This window comes from Dermochelys coriacea, chromosome 2 (assembly GCF_009764565.3).
Source record: "Dermochelys coriacea isolate rDerCor1 chromosome 2, rDerCor1.pri.v4, whole genome shotgun sequence".
NCBI classification, from domain to species: Eukaryota; Metazoa; Chordata; order Testudines; family Dermochelyidae; genus Dermochelys; species Dermochelys coriacea.
The window spans coordinates 124183909-124202518 of record NC_050069.1 but is presented as its reverse complement, the minus strand read 5'-3'; the positions used below and the strand labels follow the sequence as shown (position 1 = coordinate 124202518).

General features: G+C 40.8%; 1 protein-coding gene across 4 annotated transcripts in view; it reads left to right on the top strand.

Annotated features, from left to right (window-relative positions):
- The window catches only part of ZCCHC2 (zinc finger CCHC-type containing 2), a 67750-nt gene that overhangs the window by 32914 nt on the left and 16226 nt on the right, over window positions 1–18610 (top strand). For 2 of the 4 annotated variants that reach the window (XR_006279061.1, XM_038388710.2), the window contains exons 6-11: window positions 422–516; window positions 3285–3368; window positions 5803–5860; window positions 12025–12160; window positions 13462–13526; window positions 15302–15396. Coding sequence is in view for 3 of the 4 variants with exons in the window: in XM_038388710.2 (XP_038244638.1) it covers window positions 422–516; window positions 3285–3368; window positions 5803–5860; window positions 12025–12160; window positions 13462–13526; window positions 15302–15396 (533 nt within the window). In the remaining variant the exon portion in view is untranslated. The remainder of the gene's footprint in view (window positions 1–421; window positions 517–3284; window positions 3369–5802; window positions 5861–12024; window positions 12161–13461; window positions 13527–15301; window positions 15397–18610) is intronic. The other 2 variants (XM_038388711.2, XM_043508417.1) reach the window with 1 other exon arrangement.

Genomic DNA, 18610 nt, shown 5'->3' with positions numbered 1-18610 from the left:
CTCAGTTTAAGATGCTGGAGCGTACATTCCATGGTCCAGTAGCCCCAAGTCTTGCTTATGAATGTTACAGGTTATTTCAGATGGTTAGAGTTCAAGCTAGTCTGAAGCCAAAAATATGGAATTTAAAAAAAAATTTGATATGAATGGATGTTTTTAGATTAATATTGAGACTTCTTTAAGTATTGGTTTTGCTTTTAACTACTCCTTTGCGAGGTCTGTACTCTACCAATACTGTACTAGCTCAAAAGACAAAGATGGACTGTTTTATATTTCTATGCCAAATTAAGTGTTAATGAAAACGAAACTTTAAATTTCATGGTTAATTTAGGATGGTTTTAAATGACTTATGGTTTTACGTTAAAAACCAATGTCTTTAAAATAACTGAAAACTCTTTTTTTTTTTTTTTTTTTTTTATTTCAGGCAGCTATTTTCAAATACGTCACAGGTATTTCTGCAGAGTCAGAGAGTGTACAATTTCTTCCAGTCAATTTCATCAGAATCCTTGCACACTTACAGTAAGAAACTTATAAATATTCCTTTGTATAATATGAAGCAGCTTTAAGACTTTCTTCCTGCTACCAAGTTATTTTTATCCATTGTAGAAGTGACTATTCACTGCCCCCTGCTCAAGAATACAAATCTAGAATGAGACTGAAGATGCTGTAGAATATTCCTTGCTTTCTTTGAGTTTCTAGCAGGCTGGCAACACTTAGTGTGTTTAGCAATTTGGGGCTTCCTGATTTTGGGTACCCCATAGAATCTCACCTATTTATGGCCTGGCTTCCCCTCTATCGAGAGGACCACTATAGGTGTGTTCAAAACTGAATCATACTCTTTGCTTTGGGCCATATCAGTCAATGGTTGATCCTGCCTTTTGGGAGGGAAATCTTTTTTTCCTCCCATGCTAGTATGCAAACTAGTGCATAGTGTGCAGACTTTTTGCCTGTGCAGACCTTTCCATATGTTTGTAGAGATTGAGTAAAGGACTGCAAGGCACAAGGGAAAAATATTGACTTATTGTGAATTATTAATTTGTATATTAATCGTCTTTACTATCCTCCCTGAAGCCTTCTGTAACGGCTGATATCATGTTGATCAGCCCTGTAAAGTGAGTAACAAACACCTTCATAGACTTCGAACAAAATATTTATGGATTCAACTGGGCTGACTTCAGATCAACTGCAGTTTCTTATCTCTATTCCTCATGTTTTGCTAGATGCCTCGCTGCTGGATGCTTCAGTGCTTAAAGTAGGATTTGCACCAACTGTGTAAATGTTGGGGCAAATTGATCTTCAAAAGGTGTTGGATCTTGTCCAGGGTCTCTTTTGGGCTCTCACCCCTGACAAACGTGTATCTTGCAGTAGATTTCCTGGGTCAGAAATCTGTTATACAGCATATGTTGGTCATGCAGCCTTCACTTTGCCCCCTGGTGCAAATGCATTAGGATACAGGTATATGATCGCGTCTTTTTCCAAAGGACACCCTGTTTGTGTGGTGGTTTGGGGGGGGCTAGACTACTGCCTCAGTTGTTGCAGAAGTTTGAAGTTAAGTTGCCAATGAGGCTGGGTACTGCAGGAAGCAAAAGGTTAGTCTTGTGGTTTAAAGCAGTTGAGTGCCACTCTGAAGAAGTGTGTTCGTTCTCTGTCTCCTCTTCCCCTCCCCCCCGCCCCTCATAGTTCCTATGTTACGCTGAAAAATTGTATAAACCAAAACTTACTGGTGACTGTTTTTCTGGGTGCTCTATTTTAGACACCCATGCTTTGTCTTGCAGAAGTATTGATTATTTGTAACTGAAGTTAATAGGAGATGTGCTTTGAACATCTGAAGTGCTATAATAAAATTAGTGGACATGTTTGACAATCTTGGCCTGAATCTCTGCCTTAGACCCTCACTCTACAGTTGAGTAACTGAATATCTTGCCTCACAGGGCTGTTTTGAAGATAAACTGTTTGTGAAGCACTCCTATGTAATAGGGATAAACACCATAAAGCCCATGAGGAAATTTTAATAAATTTGCATTCAAGGCAAGTTTTGAATGGTGTGCAGTAAATAAGGCTAAGGGCCAGGCATAGAGGATAAATATATTGAATTGCTAACCATTCAGTAAGAAGTTGTCCACAGTGCCTGGGCACCAGCAGTGAGATGGTCTACTAGCTCTCAGTCTTGGTTCCCAGTGTCACAGCGACCCCCTCCCAGCAGACTGGAGAAGCAACTGCAGCAAAAGGCCTACTCAGCCCCAGCCTGGATTGTGCTTTGGGGGCAAAGCTTGCTCAATATCGACAGTGTTCAGGAAAATTTTGCTGCTACTTCCCATAAGCCTCCACTCCACATGTGCAAACAGTTTCCAAAGATTTATAATTCAGCCAAATCTTCATTGGTTTTTTTCCTGTCCAGGAAAATCCATGATTCCAGAGCAAACACCCTGTCAGATTTCCTGTTCCAAAGCATGGGAGTACTTTTGTTTCTCAACAAAACAATGGTTAGAATTTCTTTTAACATAGGGAAAAAATGTTTTGCCAATTCTTCCTCCCCATCCCACCCCCACGCAGACAGCAAAAAAGGCAACATCAAGGCAGAAACCTGGTATAGAAAATTTTAGCCTAGGTGGCTGGCTTGGCCATTCTAAGTAACTGCAAATGAGGTCTTGCTGTGGAAAGTATTAGGCAGACTTAACTATAGTTAATGCCACATCACCTTCACCTATAATTGTGAAAGGATTAAGAAATAACTCAAAACTTGCAAAAATACATTTAAACCCATATCAAAGAGATTTTAAAGTAGTTTGTTTAATCCTCTTCAAACAATCTCCAACAGTCAAAACTGCACCATAGTTTTAAAATGGCACACTTGTTCACTTCTTCTCTCAAAATGGCCAGCCCTGGAAGGGTTTGGTGTCTTGAGTGTGTTACTGGTATAGTTTATATTGACGTGTCATAGTTGGAGTTTTAAGGTGTTGGAACCACAAGGAAACACAACTTAAAGTCATTTATAATATGTGCTGAGTGCTTTTATTGCATTTGGCGCACCTGTGTAAACTATGCTTTTTTGATTTTAATGATATTTGCACATAACTTTGCCTGCTATTCAACTAGATAAAATTAAGATGGTATCTTTAAGTTGGTATAAAACCCCCAATTTATCTCTCACGCCTGCATGTGTGCGCGCACACACTTTTTCTTTAACTTTTAGTTTTCTGTATCTCTTGCAGAAGCTAACTTTTTTTGCCCTGAGTGAGTTGCTGTAATAACTTCCTAGAAAACTACATAAAACTTATTCTCTGCAGGTAACTTACAACCCTCTTTGAAGACAGCTAAGGCATCAGAACACTTCAAGGAGGACAGTTCAGAGGCTTCAAGTCAGGAGGAAGGTATTCATATATTCAAAGGTTCTATTAATGAGTAAAATTTTTACCAGGCTGACAGTCACAAAAATGATGTATTTGACTGACTTCTATCTCTAGCAAAGTGCTGAAGACTTTGGATGAAAGTTGCTATATAAATTTTAATTTGTTACTGCACGCTTTCAGCAACCTAATACGGTCATTACATTTGTGACTAGGAAGGCTTTGGAGGCGTGGTTGCTTTTTGAGTTGTTTGGTGAGGCTGGGTTGAGCAGCTAGGAAGAGTTGTGGGGTTTTTTGTTAGTACACCGACACACAGATATTTGTGACTCCCTTGTGTGTCTACCTATTTTTTATGACCAGGGTTAATGTTGTGTGTTTCAGTTTTAGTTGACCTTTATAAAACATCTTAAATATGAAGATCCTCTCTGTGGAAATACTTCATTCCTCTAGTTTTATCCCAAAGCTGCACTTCTGTAGCATTGTGGCCAGTTACTAACAGTGATTCTAATCCTTCTGATTTTGGTAATGAACTCCAGATATGGGAGCTGGTACTTCTCCATACCATGAACAGTTTTGATGGGATGTACTAGCCCAGTGGATAAGTAGTTTCATTTTGAAAGGAATGCCAAGCCAGTTTTGCATCATTTTGAGCAGTACGCGAGTTTGACTTTTCGATAGGCAAAGGAGGGCATGCACCATAAAGGACTGTTAAACCATACTCATTGTTAGCACACAGTGTTACCATTCCTATCGTCTTATGCTGATATGCACAGTGGAGTGTGATGTACTTTTGGATGCAACTTTTCTGAATCTCTTTTCAAATAAAGAAATGTGAAAAAAGTCAGCAGCAGCGTGGGCTATCAGGTAGGAATGCTAAAGAGACAAGAAGCCTACATTCCTGTTCAACCTCCAGTTTCATAAGAGCTCACAATAGGTTGCTTGCTACTTCAGTAGAAATGTTACTATCTTTAATTTTAGCTATTTCACCATAGTACTGCGGTAATACAAAATAGCTATTTTTCAAAGTATCTCTTCCTTTTACCACCCAGTTATATCCAGTAAGCTATTTGGTCAGCTCCCTGTTAAGGAGACACATTATCCAGTGGATCCTCTCATTGTGTTTCTGTTGCAATGCATTGGCAAAATGGGATTCTTAAAGTTCTGTACTGTAAATGCCAGGGTTGGTTGATTTGTATCAAAGTTTGTTCCCTTCAAGGCAGAGACAATATCTTCTACCACTGGAAAACTGTATGCAATTCAGAAAAGCTTTTTATCTGTTTTTGTAAGAAAATGCCACCCATTGCACTGCTTTATCTTAAAACACATAAAACACTCAAAACTCTGGAATGCATTTGAAAATAGTTCAAATTGTCTTTATATTGTCCTTAAATGAGAACTTTTTCCACTTTAAAATTTCAGATGCATTTGAGTACATGCTTAATGCCATTTGAGTAAACTTCGGTAATGCTTTTAAACTTTGTACTTTCCAAATAAGTCCAATTCTCACTCTGCCTTCAGTCTTCTAGTTGGATCTCTATTTTGATCTTGTTCTGAACTGCATCTTTAAGGGAGTCGAGGCAAATGATAGCAACTTTCAAAAGAAAAATCGAAAAACCCAGAAATGATAGCAAAGGAGTCAAAGATGTTACTTAAAAGCCAAAAATCAGCAGCAATTGGACTGGGGAAATTTTACTTTTGGCAGTATAATAAATATACAGTACTTCAGAGGTAAAAAGACAAGGTCACTGCTCCAAGGACTTGCGGTTAAAAATAATAAACATTTTTCCACATCTACATGCTATTACTTTTAAGGTTTGCTTAAATTGTAACTGATCTCAGGTTCTAAATGCATTATATCAATGCAGGAACTTACTCATTCAGCAGCTCATAACCTACCAGTACCTTATTAACCTTCTGGGGCAATATCCAGGAGCTGGAGAAAGGAAACAGATTTCCATTTTTCCTTTTGATTTGACTGGTGGGTTTTTTGTTTTGGTTTTTTTTGTTGTTTTCCTGTTCCATTAAGCTAAATCTGGCAACATCTGCTGACCCAACCAGGGCACCTATGGTTTAGTCTGTTGGTGAGAAAATAATCCCAGTTGTTTATGAAGTGTTCACTTCTCTGTGTGCTTTTTGCTATTTTTGTAACTTTTCTGGGAAACAGGATGAAAGTCCCCAGTCCTACCCATCTGAACCATGTCAACTGACCCCTGCTTCCATGCATTGTTTGTTGACTTGAGTGGCCTTCTGTGCAAGTGTACAGGGTCCTCCCATGTGGATCAGATTGTAAAACTGGGATCTGTATTTATAGTAGCATTTGTCTTTTCTGTCACTACCAAAACGTTCAGTGAAATGTAGTCGAGAACCTTTACTGGATGCGTTATTTTCCTGGATTGACTTGTAATAGAAATAATTGTTAGTATTAGAATTGCTGATTTGTGTTCTTTTTTCCCCCCAGATGTAATGCAGCACACATCAGCCCATAAAAAACATAATGGGAAAAGTCCTGTTGCCAAGTAGGTATTAAGGTTTGCAAAACTAGCATGTCTACTTTAAAGTCAAACTTAAATAAATCCATATTTATTAGTTGCTTGAAACTTTAGGGACATGTAAGTTTCCTTTTGGATCAAGGCTTTTTCAAACTGTCGTAAGGTATATTAACAAAAAGAAAGGGAGTACTTGTGGCACCTTAGAGACTAACAAATTTATTTGAGCATAAGCTTTCGTGAGCTACAGCTCACTTCATCGGATGCATTAATGCAGTAATGCATCCGATGAAGTGAGCTGTAGCTCACGAAAGCTTATGCTCAAATAAATTTGTTAGTCTCTAAGGTGCCACAAGTACTCCCTTTCTTTTTGCGAATACAGACTAACACAGCTGCTACTCTGAAAGTTATATTAAGTTGTCTTAATATTAAAACTTTAAGAAGAAAGTAGTTCAGTTGGAAGACATCTCTGGATAATTCTTCTTAAAACATGTTTTTAAAAAATGTAGTTGCCTAACATGTACATCAGGTAACTCGTACATTTCTTTTCCAAAGATAATCCACGTTCCTTGGTATTAAGCCTTGGGAATGAGATTTGAAAGATAACTAGCTGGTTCCAAAGAATTTTGGGACTGTCTTACAAAAAATGGCATTGTTCAGGGAGCATACAGAACATCATAACCACAAACTAGCTTTTCTTTTTCTCCAAGGTTAGGCCCTTGCCCAGTAGGGGCCAAGTCTGTTACCAGTAAAGGTTCACAACTTTGTCTGATTTATGCCAGAAATCACATATTGAATACTTATTTAGTTGGCATATAAGATTCCATACATTTCTCTCCCCCCCCCCCCCCCCCCCCGGGTAATTCAATAATTCCTCATTGTTGAATCATCCCTCTTGTGTGGCTTTCCACATGTTTCCTATGGGGGAAGTATAGTTACTATCTTCCTACAATAGTCCATCAACTAAAGCATTGAAGTCTTAACTTTTTTGTTTATGGCCATTGTAAATGTAAACACCTTTTTACTGCCAACGCAGTTTTAAAAAATCTTAGATATGCTTTCCATGTATATTTTAGTCCTTGAATTATTAATGAAGAATACTAACAATAAGCCTATCCAGAAATTTTGTGGAAGGTATTTACTCAAAGAATGGCCATACTACTGGGTCAGACCAATGGTCCATCTAGCCCAGTATTGTTGTCTGATAGTGGCCAATGCCAGATGCTTCAGAGGGAATGAAAAGGACAGGACAATTGAGTGATCCATCCCCTCTTGTCGAGTCCGAGCTTCAAGCAGTTGGAGGTTTAGGGATATCTGGATCATGGGGTTGCGTCATTGACCATCTTGGCTAATAGTCATTGATGGAGCTATCCTCCATGAACTCATCTGTTTTTTTTGTTTTGTTTTGTTTTTTTGGGGACAATTGTATTTTTGACCTTGACAACATTCCCTGTTAATGAGTTCCACAGTTTGACACTGTGGTGTAAAGTAGTACTTCCTTATGTTTTAAACTTGTTGTCTCTAAATTTCATTGCGACTCCTACTTCTTGTGTTTATGTAAAGGGGTAAATAGTGCATAAGTGTTTTTTCTCTCCACACTATTCATGATTTTATAGACCCCTATCATATCCCTCCTTAGTCTTCTCTTTTCCAAGCTTTTCTCTTTTCCAACAGTCTCCTTTTTAATCTCTCCTTATATGGAAGCTGTTACATGCCCCTAATCATTTTTGTTGCCATTCTCTGTATTTTTCCAATTCTAATATATTTTTTTATATGTGACTGATTCCTATATATATTGTGCTGTGTACTATTAATTATCCTCATTACACCAAGTTTCCAGTATCCTTGTTTAATGCCTGGCACTCTGGTTCACCCATCTTAGTATCAAGACTTACAGCATTTATATATAATGGTCTTTTTACAGCAGCTTTGCTTTCCCAGAAAATCTGTATGCAAGGTTCTTTATAGCTTGCCACTTTGTTCTTCATCATTTCTATATATACGTTTTATAGCATCTTGACCAAAAAAACATCTAGCAAAACCAGAAACTGCAAAATATCTAGCATAAGTATCAATATGTATCTTAAATTCTGTGGCTTCTGGCACAGAGTAAGTAGAGAAACTAATTTTCCATTTTGCATACATACATACTGTGACAGGGTCAGGCCAGATGGCTACAGGAGAGTAATAGAAGGCAGCTATATTAGCCCCAAGTTAAGTAGGCCCCTTTTCTCTGGGTAAGGTAACAGTTCAGGAAGTTTCTGGAAACAATTAAGCAGACAGGCTGATCAGAACACTTGCAGCCAATCAAGAAGCTGCTAGAATAATTAAGGCAGGCTAATCGGGGCACCTGAATTTTAAAAAGGAGCTCACTTCACTTTGTGGCCCATGTGTGAGGAGCTGAGAGCAAGAGGCTGGGAGTGAGAAGGCATACTACTGGAATACTGAGAAGTACAAGCATTATCAGACATCAGGAGGAAGATCCTGCGGTGAGGATAAAGAAGGTGTTGGGAGGAGGCCATGGGGAAGTAGCCCAGGGAGTTGTAGCTGTCACGCAGCTGTTACAGGAGCCACTATAGACAGCTGCAATCCACAGGGCCCTGGACTGGAACCCCGAGTAGAGGGCGGGCCCGGGTTCCCCCCTCCCTCCATGATACCGAAGGAGTTGAACTGGACTGTGGGTTCCACCAGAGGGGAAGGTCTCTGGCCTTTTCCCCGATCCACTAGGTGAATCAGCAGAGACTGCGGGGATTGTTCTTCCTTTCCCCATGCTGGCCAGTGATGAGGCTAACTGAGTGAACGGTATATTTGAGCCACGAAAGTGGCCAAACTGAGGGCTGCTGTGAACCTCTGAGGTGAGAGAATTCGCCAATAAGTGCAGGACCCACCAAGGCAGAGGAGGAACTTTGTCACAATGCATATATCGATCATCATGCTCTATCTAAATTTCCTTCTTTCTTACTCTGGAAACTATAACTTGTTCCATGCCACACCTTTGTCTGTAGACCTAATCAATTAGGGCTAAACTAAACTTATTGGATACGTAAGATGAGGATTCTGTTAACTTAAAAATAAATAAATAAAAATACAGCACTTTGCTTAACCCCGTTGCTGGGATGGTACAGGGGTGCAGGTAGTAGCAATCTGAAACATGAAGTGCCCCATCCACAATCTGATGGAAGAGAGAAACTTTCTCTTCTCTCCCATCTCGAATCTGCTGGCTTCTGTAAAGTGGGGGAAATGTCTTGACTTCTCCCTCCTTACAGCAGCCAAGCAGCTAAGATGGGGACAGAAGTCATCTGGCTATTCTAAAATCTCCCTTTCCCCCCCAAAGTAGTCTCCCATCCTGTGGATAACTTCAGTCTCCATCTGTTCATGTGTTCAAATATGAATGGAGTCTCCTAAGTGAAGAAAGTTTGTCAGTCAGTTCTTACATACTTGTCCATATGAATCTGATGTAAATCTTGGGTCAGGAAAATTGTATCTCTGGAGTAGTGGTGGTACACTGTAGAGAAGCTTGTATAGCACCTTTCTGCACATTCTGGCTTAAGTCCTACCGTCACACTTTTTTAGAAAAAGAACAAATTTATTTAAAGAGAGAAGGTTAGGAATCTGAAATGAAGACACAAATAGTCTTAAAGCTTACTTAGTGTCTTTGGAAAAGCAGCAAGTGGTACATTGAAACAGTCCCTATCCCTAACCCTTTATCAGCTGACTCTTTAGCAGAAGCTGCCAAAGTACTTCTGTATATTAGTTGTGGACCTTTTTTAAGTGTGTCTATTTCAAGATGCTTCAAGACTGAGTTCTGATCAAGGTTTACTCAAACTATTTCCTGAGAATTCATTGAACCATTTAATTCACTTTAAAGCCTCTCCTTTAATATCTTCCAGAGGCGCTTGGTAATGAAGCTCTGTAGAATCCCTATCGCCTTGTAATGCACTAGAGTGCCACCATCCCAGGAATGGAATAAAGTATTTTGTATTGCAGTGCTTTCATGAAGCTGGCAAGAACAGTTAATTTTCAAATGTATTTAAAAGCAAAATGTCATGTGAAAAAAAAAATTGGTTATAAATGTATAAGACACTTTTTATTTATTGTGTTTTCTTTTTGTTCTCAGTCAAGAGTGGGGGCACATCTGTGGATGACAGATGAAGGGTGGATTATAGGTCCATAAGGCCTGGTGACCCCCATCAGAAATCTTGTTACAAGAGTCCATGTTGATCAATGTGTCTGTACTTAGTTATAAATCAATCAGGCTGGCTATTGCCATGTGTGGTTTCAGTGGAAGGCATTGAGGCCCAAAGTAAATGCAAAACACTAGTTTAGATTTCTCAGCACTCTTCAGAAGTAGTTAGTGTGGGGACAGAGACTATGCAACCAAAGGGATAGTTTTAAATTCTGCTCCGTGGCTGTAGAAATGAGCACAAACGTGGTTTGTAGATAGTCCTACACAGCTTTTTTCTAATTTTCTTGTATATTTTTGAAGTAACAGTATGTAGTCACTTTTTCAATGTTTTTGAAGTTAGAGGAGAAGGAAAACAAGTTTAAAAAAAAAAAAAAATCTAAATCTAGAAAACTGCTGTTTAACCACTTTCCCTTTTTAAGTGTGAAAAAGAAATGAATCATGAAACATTTCTATGAGCTATTAGGATTTGTGAGTTTGTATATATCCTAAATTTTGTGTCAACGTAAGGGCTCATCTACACAGTGGGATAATAACAATTTAGGGTTCTTTAGAAATCACACTCTAACAGAACACACTTATACACCTGAGAACATTCTGCGCACAATATTTTAAAATTCTGCAAATTTTATTTGTCAAATATCCAGCATGGCATAAGGGATCACAGGCCACTGGTTGCACAGAGGTGGGAGATCACTGTTCAGCTCTTCCCCCCCCCCCCCTCCCCCCCCCGGGACTTGGACTCGGCAGTGAGGCTGCACCCAACCCTGACACAGCACAAGGATTGGGCCTGCCCCAGAGACACCCAAGGGCCCTGTCCCTTCATGTGGGCAGGCAGGCTCAACAAGGCAGAATCCAAGTGTGGAGGGGCTCCCAGTGTGGGTTGAAAGCGTTCTGTGTGCGGGCAGCTCAATGGGGGATCCAGGTGTGTGTGGGGGATCTGGATGCACAGGGGCTTGTTGTGGGGTTCTGGGTGCAACAGTAATGGGACTGTGCAGGGGGGTCCAAGTGAAGGTGGGGCTCAGTAGGGGGGGCTGGGTGTAGGGGAGATGGAACTCTATGTCGGGGGGCTCAGTGGGAGATCCAGATGCTGGGAAAGTGGGGCTCAGCTGGGTGGGGATCTAGGTGCAGCTGATTGGGGCTTGGATCTGGGTGCAGGTGGGTCATTGGGGTGGTCCAGATTCAGGGGGAGTGGGGCTTATGATGTGGGTTCTGAGTCTGAGGGAGGGGAGGCTTGACAGGAAAGTGAGAGTATGGGGGGGTCTGGATGCATGGGGATTGGGCCGATGGGGAAGCAGCTGCTTGTACGGGGTCCCTCCCCTTGCATTTGAGGAGAGATGGGCACAGGAAGTGGGATGGGGGTCGGGGGGAGTTTGCAGAGCTTCTTGCAGCCAGGGGAGAAATCTGGGAGTGGGTCTTACCTAGCCCCAGATGCTTTGCAGGGGAAGAGGAAGTCCTGTTGCCCAGCCCAGTCAGGACTAGCAGGTGAGCCAGGCGCAGGGTAGGAGCTGCCAGCCAGGTCTTCCCCAGTCCTGCCTCCTGCCCCACAGTGATTTATCTCTCTGCTGGCTGCCCTGACACCCAGAATATACTACTAGGGAAGGTTGCGTGACTGCTTTTGTGACTTCCCTTTGCTTCACAGTCAGTCATTTTTCTGCAGGGATGCAAAGAAATCTTCAGGGAACATAAATGCTGCACATGCGCAGTGGTGCAGAATTCCCCCATTAGTAACACTACCACACGTACACACTCCATAAGTATTCCTAGTATATAATTGCCTGTTAAGTAAAGTAAATTTTAAGGTTGATCTAGCTTACAGCCATTTTTGTGTGTTTAAAAATACACACACACGCACACAAAACATGTTCCACCTAGAGATCTATTGAGAGGTGTTTTCAAAAAAATTAATCTCTATCTTCCCAAAATTCGGCATGCTGTTATGGAAATCTCAGAAGTTTTTTATACTGTATATGTATACAGTATGTTATATATGTAATGTGTTTTTCACCAGCACTAGCAGTACAAAATGTTCTTCACTGGATGGCCTTAGCATAAAACACTCTGAACAGAATGGGGTAGTGGATTGGAGAAGAAAAAACTGCACTGTTCAACAGCATCCAGAGCACTGTACAAACTTACTTGATCAGGTGAGTGGCTTTCATTTATTTCATAATGGTAGGTGAGGATATTACCCAAAGCTCACCATTAAATTTCACTTCAAGGCTAGTTATACACATTACAGTATTAATTCTTGAAACTGTTTAAGTTCAACTTGTTAGTGACTACATTACTTACAGCAACCCTCCTAACTTTTTGTATAATTCTTACTACTTACTAACATCCATGTATTAAATTTCCATAATTGTCCTAATGAGAGAGATCTGAGCAGAAAAGTCAATATTCAGTTCCACTCAGTTTCCTACAGGGAACAGCTTATTTTAATGGGGTCTTGCTGGACTATTCAAAGCTTGAGGATCATTTTTTACCTAATTGCAAACAGCAGCCTAGAGTAACCTGATTGGTACTGTTTAAAATGGCTCAACTGAGGGCGCTTAACACTTTGTTTGTATCCATTGTATCACACCTGCATTGCATATGCAACTAAAATGCTGTTATCTTTTGCTGAAAGACAGTTGTAGTGACATTTATTTGTGGCTATTCAATTTCCATCCCCTTGATATTAGTGCAATTCTGTAATAGTTACTCTTGTTTGAAAGAGTTACTGGAGAAGTGGAAGAACTAAATTGGTAGATAGTTACACGTACTTAAACTTTTCATGAGTCATCTGCATTGTTTCTGAAAAATTTTTGTATATAATAACTAATACTATGGTATATCTCAATAAATGGAATTACATTTATTTTTCATCATTCATACGAAGTTGGGTATTAACAAATATAGCAATATTGCAAGCCAAAAGAACAGCTTTGTGGGTCTTTCAAAATACACAGTGAACTAATGTTTCCTTCAAAGTAACATTCTATAAATCTTACAATCCACTAACTTTCTACTTCTTGACTTAATAGGATATAAGCATGAGAGAGTAAATATTAAATACTTTAACCTGTAGAGTAGGTTTAACCTGCTCTAGTATAGTATTTAATATTTACTCTCTCATGCTTATATCCCATTAAGTCACTGGCTAGTACCATTCAGCCAAGGCAGACCACATGAATGTCATTCCTGGCAATTCTAAATTTAAGAAAACATTATACAATGCTTTTGGATTTCTAGAAACACACTTTTTATCATAATACTGTAGCACCTAGGAGACTTAGCCATCAACTATAAATGGGGAAAGACTTTTGAGATTTCTACCTGTGAAGAATTCTTATTTAAACTTTACGTGAACTTTATATTTTTGTCCAATACGAGATGTAAATGTAAATTTTCCTTGGTTCTTGTTGAGTTTTATTTTCCAACTACCATCATGGTATTTGTTCTCTAGCATGCTGGAGAGAAACGAAGCTTATCTGCAATAAGCAAGAAGAAAGGAAAGCCACAACTGGAAAAGTAGGTTTTAATTTCACATAACTAGTAACTAAAGACTTAAATATAATGCATGTACTCAGTGAAAATGTGGTTAATCCATGGTTAATCTAAGTGTTTATTTTCCATTAACATTGAGATTTGAGGATTTGTACCTTATTTCCAGCAATTTCTTAAAATTTGTTCCCTCTTTTGACTGACTGTTTTGAGCTTCATTCTGTCTTGAAGATCTAGGTTTTAAAATGGATTCTGTCAAATGTAGGTATGCAGATTTACTTTTTAAAAAAAAAAAAGATTGCCTTTTTGTAAGTAAATACAAGGATGCATTGGATGCTGTTCCTTTTTCACCCATTTGCTTCAGCCTGGAATTGCATGATGATGATAGGCAGGCATGTTGTGAGTCACATAAACATACAAATCCATAACTCCTTCTTGTAATTTAAGAAGAATATAATTAATAGATCTGTATAAAGAGAAGCTAATTCTTCCATATGAAGAAAAACTAACATTTACAAACACTTTTTTGAGATCTGTCACAAAATTGCAACTTAGCCAAATGTGCAAGGGATGGAGGAAGGATAAAGAATTAGACTGTCTGCACTATGATCTTAAATCAATCGTTAGGTCGACTTACAGCCACTGCATTAATTATTGTGGTGGCTGATGTCCACCTCCTGTCGGTGTGTCTCCTTACCAGGAGTACTTCCATCAACTGAAGAGGGGCAGTGTGGGGGACTGAGAGCCAGGGCTCTCGGCTCTGCACAGCTTCCCGCTGGGAGCTTAGCTGCCTCCTGGGACTTCTTTGCTGTGAGCCGGAGGCAGCTGCCAGGGGCTCCTTGCCTCCTGTAGGGAGAGAAACACCCAGAGTGCAGTTGGCTGTTGTGCTCGTGGCAGGGAGCCAGGACCTCAGTGGACAGCAGGGTACCCAGGCAGCAGCCCAAACCAGGAGTCTGAGGGGCAGCCTGGCTTGGAGTGGAGACCCAGCAGCATCCCCCGGAGCTATGAAATTGACAAGAATGACAGCCAATGTAAGGAACACAGTGCCTACACAGGCACTGTTGCCCTAACCGCACTGACATAAGGTTTGCCCTCTTGACAAGGTGGCTTTACTATGTCAGCATAGCAAGGGAATTGCATCGGTGGAAGGAGCATTGCAGTGTGTACACCTCCACTGTTGTGTTGACGAAAGCTGACTTCATCTATATCCTGAATGGATATAGAATTTCTCTTTTCTTAACGTGTGAAAGTTGGAGGCTATACAATTATCTAGGACGCTTCATTCAAATGGTCCTCAAGCTGACATTGCTTAGTGTATAGTAATTTGGTGAGGATGGATGTCTTTAAATTAACCACTACTTCAGCTGTTTCTGTAAGCTGGTAGCCTGTCAATGTGAAAAATTTAAGCCAGTTGCACTATTTTGTATTGTTATATATACATATAAGTTGAAATCATATGCCATTTTGCTGTCTACCACTCGGATGCTTGTAAGACCATCTGGTATGTGCCTCTGCTATATTTGTTACTTACCTGAAGAAACTTTAATGCTAACTCCAACTTCCCATCTGTTTTCTCGTTTGTCTTTACTAAATATACTGAATAACACTGGTTGCAATTTTGACCTGTGATATATCCCAATATTGACTTCTGTAGGGTACTGTTTTCACTGATAAGCACAGTTGAGGTCATAAGTAAATATTCCAGTGCAAATAAAAGCAGTATTTTATATACCTTTGTAGTACACTTGGTTATCTTTGCCAAAACTACTTTTGAAAAATATTTTTTCATTTTACCTACCTAGGGATAAAATAAAGAAAACTGACAGCAGATTGAGCAATAGGATTAATGGAGTTAGAGTTGCAGCAACACAGCACATCCGTGCAGGGGCAGCAAAAGGTAAGACCTTCCCTTCAGGAAAAAGACTCTTATTTAACTACAGTAAAATAGTACTCATTATACTAAGGAAATCTGTTAAAGCTGCCATATCTTTAATCTAGTCCATTTTTGCACAATTACTACATGCATGTTTGAGTACCCAGTGTTGAGATCCTCTGCTAGTGATTGTAATTATGAATTTATTTAATTTTAATATTAAAGGGCAATTCCAATGTGTGTGTATTTTTTAATTGTTATCTAAAACACAGTAACTGTTTCCCTCTCCTTTTGTGCCCCTCGTATCAAATACTCCTTCCCCCCCCCCCCATATCTCATTCTTTTTGGACAAAAATCAAACTTAAGCCTGTTTACTTTTGTCTCCCATGTCAGCACAACTATTGATACCATATTTGTTAGCTTGGCTTCCTTGTGGGGTGAGAGGTTTCTATGTGGGGCAGTCTGGGTGCGGGCAGCTCAATGGGGGAATCTGGATACACTGGCTCCTTCTATTAGCATCAAAGGAAAAGAATTGTAGGGTAGGCATAAATGGCTGCTTCAAACACAAGCAGTAGAGTGAAATGAGAAACTTTGTGAATCAGCACAAAACAGCAATTTATTATGGTTTATTTGTGTATACATTGAGAGGAAGGAGTCATTAGTGCTGCTGTCCCAACAATCTTTGTCTGGCTAGTATAATGATCAGTAACTCTGAGGGTAGTGCAGTTTGAGAAAGTGGAGAAAATAGTGAAACTTTTACTAGTGCTAACCTGCTCATTGTGTAGCAGCAAAGAGAAATGCAGTAGAAAATATCCTCATCAAATCATACATTTGCTTTATGGAAGAATGGTTTGTCTTAATAGTTTAAATGTCTTGTTTCCTAGTGTATTGTCAATATTTGAATATTTTAAAATGTATTTTAACAAAACAGGAACAGCAGAAATACCAACTTTTCATCTCAAATGGGAAACTTAAATTTGAAGTCTTGTATGAAATGCTTCCACTCTATACGTCAATCTAATTGAACCAGTAGAGGACCTGAAACCAAATCTTGAGCACTTCAAGAATTCAAGTACCTAGTAAATGAAACATTATCAGAGGGAAGAGGGTATTTTCTCCAATATCAAAAGTAGCTCAAATAGCAGATTAAGTGAAGTACTGCTGAGGGAATTCTGCACCAACAAATTTTTTTGTACAATATTTTAAAATTGTATTGGTCAATAAATAAATGTGGAGGCTCCAGCATGGCAGTGGGGAGCACAGGCCACTGGCTGCATGGAAGTGGGAGATCATCCTGCACATGTGTGCACACACCTTCCTCCCCCCGGGACAGGGACTCAACTGTGAGGCTGCACCCAACCCTGTTGCACACAAGGGCTAGACCTGCCACACCCCAGAAACGCCCTGCCCCTCTGTGCCAGATGCACCAGGTGTGGGCAGGAAAGCTGAGCCCAGCAAAATCCAAATGTAGTGGGACCTAGTGTGGGAAATGGGGGGTGAGAGGTTTCTATGTGGGGCAGGCTGGGTGCAGGCAGCTCAATGGGGGAATCTGGATACACTGGCTTGTTCCAGATGCAGGGACAAGGGGACTCTGTGGGGGGATGGGGCTCAGTGAGGAGGTTTGGATGGAGGGGACTCAGCTGGGGGGATCCAGTTCAGGAGGAGTGGAGCTCCAGGTGCAGCTGGTTGGGAGTGGGGGTGCTCATCGGCGTGGTCCTGATGCAGGGTTGGTGGGGCTTGTCAGAGTAAGGGTTCGATGGGCCTGCTTAATGGGGAAGCCACAGCTGCTGATGGTGCTGAGGGGAGACTGCATGCAGAGCTTCTGCTCCCCCCTCAGGTTCCTCTGTCCCCTTTTCTTCCCATGCCTCTCTTGCCCCTGTTCTACTCCCCTTCCTTCCCCCACTGCCGCCTCTCCTTCCCCCACCCCTCTGTAAAGTACACCCATGGGCATTCCCAGGCTTGTTAAAAAGTAACTGGCCCCAATGTGGCTTCCCTTTGCTTCCCCATCACTTTCTGCAGGGAAGCAAAGAAATCGGTGAGGGGACATGTTTTCAGGGTGCACACAGTTGCACAGAACTCACCCAGCAGTAAGTGAAGTCAAGGAGGAAAAAATGGGGAAGGGGGGTATCCCCAGCAGTAGGAGGAAGTTCGTGCTTATTCTGGGTCACATTCAGCTGTTTGACTCTGCTTTTTCCAACCTCAAAAATGACCTTTGAAAGTTATGTACAATATGATCATATGACAGCTGCAATAGTCAGCTCTTCTTTGAGTGCTGGTCCCTATGTGTATTCCACACATGAGTATGCATGCACATCATGCATCTGGGTCTGGAGATTCGTAACAAGCCGTGTCTGTTGGCCCACGTATGCGCAGTTGACTTCCTTGTGCTCTAGATTTAGGGCATAAGAGGCAGTGCAGGCCAATGCCTCTACAATTTCTTCTTACCAGTGCGTGGCCAGAGTCAGAATCCAGTGTCCACAGATTTCTCCAACTTCTTTTTTTATATAGTCTGTAAATAGTTTTTATATTGGTTAATATAGCTCGTTCTTCAAATGATGGTTCCTATGTGAATTCCACACATGGGATATGCATGTGCCCCCTGCACCTGGATGTAGAATCTGTCTGGGCTGCACATGTGCCACAGCACTCCTCATGCTCCAAATCAACGGCATAAAAGGTGGTGCAGGCTGACACCTTTCCAGTCTAGAATTATGCATGCACAGGGTTCAGAAACTGTTTCCTGTCCTCAATCATTTCAGTGAGTGACAAACATCGATGCTGCCTCTATTGCCTGGGTGAGGACACACTTGCCAGAAATATGTGCATCTGCTGCTCTTTCACCCCAGAACTCACGAAGATCAGGAACTGAGACTTGGAAAATCTCATGGAGAAGGCAATGAATCCTCAACCAAAGCTGTGCCAGGGATTACCTCCCTTGTTCCTCCCACCAGGTACATCAGTCTCATAAAGCGGGCAGATCCCCTCCTAGAACAAACTTGGGAACCAGAAGTTAAGACTGTGAAGCCTAAGGAGAAGGTGTCACTGCAGTGCTGGGAGCACTCTCATAAACATAAGGACAAGCCATCTTAATTTAAAACTGCCCTGAAGAAAGAGCGCTCTCCCTGACTCCGCCAAAGTTGGGAGACCTGGTACAAATGAGGTTTGGGATAAATACCTCTTGGTGGTCCCATCCACTTCTACAGCCAATGAACTACCAGTATGACACAGCCCCAGAGGA